The sequence below is a fragment of the Lynx rufus genome, unplaced genomic scaffold, assembly GCF_022079265.1.
Source record: "Lynx rufus isolate CCGP_SWC_20201006 ecotype Redwood Valley unplaced genomic scaffold, mLynRuf1.p SCAF_4, whole genome shotgun sequence".
Lineage (NCBI taxonomy): Eukaryota > Metazoa > Chordata > Mammalia > Carnivora > Felidae > Lynx > Lynx rufus.
The window spans coordinates 82,531,186-82,537,185 of NW_025814856.1; the positions used below are offsets into that span (position 1 = coordinate 82,531,186).

Consider the following 6,000-nt stretch of genomic DNA (forward strand, 5'->3'; position numbering starts at 1 on the left):
CTTTAGGAGACAAATTTTTTTTTCCAAAAAAAGCTAAACATTACTAATAATGACACTACAACAAACTCAAGTGTTAAGCTACAGGAAGATGACTCCTTATTTGGAACTAACAACCAACAGGCCAAGACAAGCTACCCTACAAATAATTCTGTTAAAGACATAGGATGGTGTGAAGACAGAAGGCAGGGAGAGAAAACTTTCACCAGAGTTAAGGAGAAAGAAACTGTAGATAGAGATAACCCTTCCAAAACAACACCCTCCAGCAGTCTAGAGCGTGTAGGGAAAAACAAGGGCAGGGGCAAACACACTGAAAAGCTCCTGTGAACAAGATGGAATCCAGGGTAGCATAGCTTTTGAAGCTGAAGTTAAGCCTTGAGAATGGATCATTATTTGCAGCAAGCTTCTTAAAAAGAAAAAAAAAATCTGAGAAATCAGAGTTCCCCTTTTTTTTTTTTAAAGTTTTGACTGATTAATGCTGGAAAGGCTCAAAAGTCACTTTTCTCTCCCTCATCAAAACCAAAACAAAAGATTTTTGCGACAGATGAAAACCAAAGCCTCAACTGTGAAGGAAGTGTTCTCATTCACCCTGAGGAAGTAGAACAGCAAACCTGTCACTGTCTCACACTCCTCTTGCTAGCCCGCACAGGCTAGTGTTCTGGGCTGGTGGCGATGGGCTTAGAGCTTCTTTGGAAAACCGGAGGCTCGAGTTCACTGCTCACATCCTGCAAGCAGACCCCTGCCCTCTCGCGCTTCACATCTGAAGAGGCACGTCCACTTCGCTCAGAAACACACCTCACCAATGTGAGGACAAACTGTGCAACTGTTAAGTATTTTTATGGTGGCCTTCTTGGTGGCCTTGATTCATCTTTTCTCATAACGCAAGAACTTCCAGGAGCCCCCAGTCTTGGCAGAGCCCTTACAAGGGTGATGAACCTTCCCAGGCAGGTGAGATGCCAATGAAGCACGCAGAAGACCCTGTCCCACTCCCTGCAGCCTTGGACCGGAGGATCGTGCTCCTCCACGCCCTGCCCTGATGAGGTGATGCTGAGGTATCACTAGTGTCCTCAGCCTTTCTATTAAAGGCGACTGACTAGGCAACAAGTGAACCAGAAGCTGGAGGACTCGCTAGAATAAGCAGTGTAGTACAGCCGCGACCTTGCCCAGGGCTTGCCCCTCCGACCTGCACCAGTGCCCCGGGGTGAGGGCGGCAAAGCCCAGACTCCAAAGAGGGAAGCTCACCCCTTCCGCACCAACCTTCTCAGGTTAGCGGGGGCTGCAGGCAGCTCCCCCTCTGGTCAGCGCCCCCTACCCCCTCCGGTCCTGGGAACCCCCTCGGTAGGAACCACTCAGACTCCACCCCTCGCCGGCCCGCACCTGCCCCCCGCCCCTGGCCCGGACGCGCGCCTCCAGCACCTGGGCCGCCGCCTCGGGCCCCGGCGGCCGCTGACGCCACCCGCTGCGCCCGCAGCCACGGTAGCACGTCCTTCCGGAGGTCGAAATCGGAGACCAGACGGAGAGCCATCGCCCGGACGCGGCCAGCGGGCGGCTCGGGCCCCGCGCCGCGGGCATTCCCGGCCCTCCGCCCCGCGCGCCACCTCGCCCTTCTCCCCTGCGGCGCCCGCCCCTCCTTCCTCTCCCCCGCCTCCCCGCGCCGGCCGCTTTCGGTTCTGCTGCGGCCCGGCCCGGGAAGCCCGGGGCGCCGCCTCCTGCAGGCCTGCGCCGAGCCCGGAGCCTCGAGCTCGGCACCGCAGACTAGGAGGAAAGGGGACTGGGGCATGGCGACCAAGCCCACCCGGTGCGAACCCTCCACGTGCGCCCTTCGGGCGGAGGGCAGATGAGTGGAGGGATTTAAGGGCCATGGAGATGTCGCTGAACCGATGGTTTTTAAACTATGCTGCGCGTTAGAGGAGGCTCTAGGCTTATTTTTCTTTTCTTTTTAAATCCCCAGGTGCTTCCTCTGCAGCAAAGTTGGAAACCACTTGACAAGAGAGAGAGGTATTTTAGCGGGATCACCTGAGAAGGTTCTAGTTCATCGCGGGGCTCGAAGCCTGCAGTATCCCGGGCCTACTGACCCAGCTGCCGGGAGATAAGGTTTCATTAGCAGTATTTAGGTAGCATCGGGGAGCTTGTGAAGAAGACAGTTCTATTTTGAGGGAGATACTGAGACCCTGGAAAGGGTTAACAACCTTAACAGAAACAGGTCCTCTGCCAGTTCAAGAGGTTCCCTTTTTACAAAGGGAATTGTTTAGGATTTTATGAACTGGCTTTTACAAAGCTGAATTGTTGACTTGTTTAGGATTCCCGCTGTGACTAAGTGCTCTCATTCTTCTATCTTGGGCAGGACACCTTCTCATCCCCACCCCTACAAATAAATCTGGTGTTTTCTTAGTCTCACCACTTTGCTTTTTATATATACATATTATATATATTGTGTGTGTGTGTGATCTGATTTTTTAACTTCATTTACCCATTTTGAGGGAGAGTGCACGTGAGAGTGGGCGAGGCAGAGGGAGAGAGAGAATCCCAAGCAGATTCCACGCTGCCAGCACTGAGCCCAACACGGGGCTCTATCCCACCAACCCAGATATCATGACATGAGTGGAAATCAAGAATCAGACTCTAAACCGACTGAGCCACCCAGGTGCCCCTAGCTTTCTTCTGTTTCCCATGAATGCACCCTCAGTAAGTTTAATGGGTGTTGTGCCTTTGGCACTGACAGATTCAATCCTGAACATCAACACCCAGTTATTACTCCCTAAAACAAGGCTACCCTCATGTCCCTAGGCAGAAGACCTTGAGTAACAGCTGATTGCCCTAGGATAAAGTGCCTACACTTTAAGGGACTTTCCAGCCTTTGCACCTAGAACTTCAGCTCCAGACTGATCTAATTTCCAGAAGCTGATTCCTCTGAAAAACAAACAAAAAACAAAAAAAAAAAAAAAAAAGAAAAGAAAACAAAAATCAAGTCCTTCCAATCTGGATCCACAAAACCTTCTCACAGCTTCAGCCCACAGCGATCTTCCCAACCCTAAACTCCTAGATACTGCCAGTGTGCCTCATTTCATAGTCATATACTGCCTCAAGACGTGAATACCGAATCTCGAGTCTTGGCACATCCCTCTGCCCTTTTGCCTCCTATCAGGGGCACCTACCAGAGCACCTGAAAAGTGCTCGACAGTTATTGAAGAATAAAGAAATACAGTAATAGATGGAAGAAAGCCTTATCAGATGTTTCTCAAAGTTAGGTTCTGAAAACTGCCTGCCATGCAATCATCTAGGAAGTTGTTTTACAATTCTTAGGCTCTAGTATAGACCTGGGTGAGGCTCAGAAATGAGCATTTTAGCCAGAACCTCAGGTGATTCTTAGGCTAAGGTTTGAAAATTATCCTAAATCAAGGTAAAGGAAGCTATTGATTTTGCCCTAGAGACATGTGTCTCCACCTGAGGTAGTGGATGATTTCAGGTAGAACCCCACTACTTCCCACCACATACCTGGGAAAACCTTCCCACCTGTAAAGTGCATGCAGGTTTAACAGAAATGTTTAAGGAGGCTACTGATAATCCTGCTGCACAAAAGGAAGACTAATGAAGTCATGGGGAGCTACTACAACAAATGCTTCATACCAAATGAAGCTTGTTGCTTTTGTCATAAAGTCTTTCCTTGTCTATTTTAAAATTCAGTTACGGGGGCGCCTGGGTGGCGCAGTCGGTTAAGCGTCCGACTTCAGCCAGGTCACGATCTCGCGGTCCGTGAGTTCGAGCCCCGCGTCAGGCTCTGGGCTGATGGCTCAGAGCCTGGAGCCTGTTTCCGATTCTGTGTCTCCCTCTCTCTCTGCCCCTCCCCCGTTCATGCTCTGTCTCTCTCTGTCCCAAAAATAAATAAACGTTGAAAAAAAAATTAAAAAAAAAAAAAATAAAAAATAAAATTCAGTTACGTTTCTGGTCCCCCCCCCCATAGTTAACCTCTATTTTTGCCAAGCAAGACTGATATTATCCTCATACATAATCCTCATCAAGCAGTGATTATATAAAAATTCTCTTCAAAATTAAGTAAAAAGGAACATAGAGAACATAAGAACCAAGATAGCAGAAAGATGAGGCCCAAACTATGGAGGAGTACATGAATGGCTGAGCTCTGAAGATCATTCGCTAGAGAAAAAAGACTGGTGAATGGTGACTTACTGGTTTAAGATTTGTGAAGGGTTAATAGAAGAATCCTAGCGGATTATCCTTCAACTCTAGAGAAGACAGAACTGGAGACAGTGCTATCCTGTTTATTTAAAAAGTTGCCTCATTGATGGATGTGTTGACTTGATTATGGTTCTCATTTCACAATGTATATGTGTATTAAGTCATACTGTACACTTTATATATAATTTCATTTGCCATTTATACATCAGTAAAGCTGGAAACAAAAGAAAGCTGCCTTACATAATCATTAGGCACTGGAATTGACTTTTGGGGAGAGAAGAAATATTTCTGCTTCTTGAGGATTTTAGAAATAAGCCACTGTCTTCCTTAAAATCAGCACATAGCACAGAATTGGAGACGTAAAGATCTTGTAATCAAGGCCTTTATTTTATAGAAGAAGAAACTGAGGCTCAAAAAGGTGAAGTGAGTGTCTGGTATAAAACAGCAAAGTTAATTAAGCACAAAGTTGGGGGCTCAGAACAAGTCTCCTGCTACTGGTGTTTGTGTTAATACATCCAGTGAACTGAACTAAAGTACTCTTACCTTACAGCCTGACGATTTCTAGTCATCCGAATACCACACCCTGACTGGGGGTGGAATTCTCAGACCACAGTGAGAAATTGCAGAGCTTACAATCGGTTACACTTCTGGCTCTTTTGATTTTGGCTCGGGTCATGATTTTGAGGTTCGTGGGATCAAGCCCCACGTGGGGCTCTGCAGTCAGTGCAAAGCCAGTTTGGGATTCTCTCTCTCTCTCTTCCTGCCCCTCCCTTGCTTGCATGCCATGTGCTCTCTCTCAAAATCAATAAATAAACTTAAAAAAAAGTAAAAGTGAATCAGCTCAAAACCAAACCCTGCATTTTGGAGGCTAATCCTTTGAAAGCACAGCTGAGAATTTTTTCATGAAAGTGAATAGAAGTTACCAGAATGTCCATTAGAATCTAAATGAAGGTAAAGTTCCTCTGCCCTTCACAGGAAATAATCATTAAAGTTCAGTAACTAAGATGCTCACTCACAACAAGGTAGATACATGTAGATATTGAGAAGGCTGCTTCCCTATAATAATTTATTTTTTAATGGAAATATTTAATATGTACTTAAGTAAATAAATATTTAATGTGGTGATCATTTGACTTCCCCCAAATCCACTTGCCCCCAGTCAGGTGGTAACATATCCTCTGGCCGGTGATTGATTTGGGAATGGGCAAGTGCATCAGTCAGGATTAAGTTCACCGGAGGTTAATGAAAACCTAAATTAAAAGTGAACCAAACATACAAGCTTTTATTTTCTTACGTAACTGGAGGTGGGCAGTACAATACTTGTGAGGGCAAGTCCCTAAAGTTATCAGGGAGCCAGGCTTCTTCCAGCTTTTTGTTCTACCAGCTCTTTGAGTGTATCCTCATCCTCATGATCTAAGATGACCGTAAAAGCTTCAACCTTTTTTGTTTGCATTCCGGAAATCAGAATGGAAGACAGATAAAAGAGGATGCTGCTTCTCTTTTTAAGGGTACTTCCTGGAAGTTCTACCTAACATTTTTATTACATTTAATTGACTAAAACTTAGTTATATGGCCAAATATAGATGCAAGGGAAGCAAGGGAATCTGGTCTTTAGCTGGCGAGCCATATGTCCAGATAAAATCAGAATAATATTACTGAAGAGAGCAGAGAGAATGGATGCTCACAAGTAATTAGAGGCCTCTATCATGGGCCTGAAACCTAATCCTAGACAATGGGCTGTAAGGAAACCTATGCGATGTTATTTCTGGGAAAGATTTATCTACTCCTTAAAAAGGAGACATGGGAGAA

At 46.2% G+C, this 6,000-nt stretch overlaps 1 protein-coding gene across 11 annotated transcripts in view; it reads right to left on the reverse strand.

The window, feature by feature from the left end:
• The window catches only part of GSAP (gamma-secretase activating protein), a 91,385-nt gene extending 89,786 nt beyond the window's left edge, over positions 1-1,599 (reverse strand). For 4 of the 11 annotated variants that reach the window (XM_047097011.1, XM_047097010.1, XM_047097008.1 and 1 more), the window contains exon 1: positions 1,414-1,594. In XM_047097011.1, the coding sequence (XP_046952967.1) occupies positions 1,414-1,522 (109 nt within the window). In that variant the 5' untranslated portion in view covers positions 1,523-1,594. Of the gene's footprint in view, positions 1-1,413 lie in introns of all 11 variants that reach the window. The other 7 variants (XR_006965289.1, XM_047097012.1, XM_047097013.1 and 4 more) reach the window with 3 other exon arrangements.
• Positions 1,600-6,000: the final 4,401 nt, after the last annotated feature.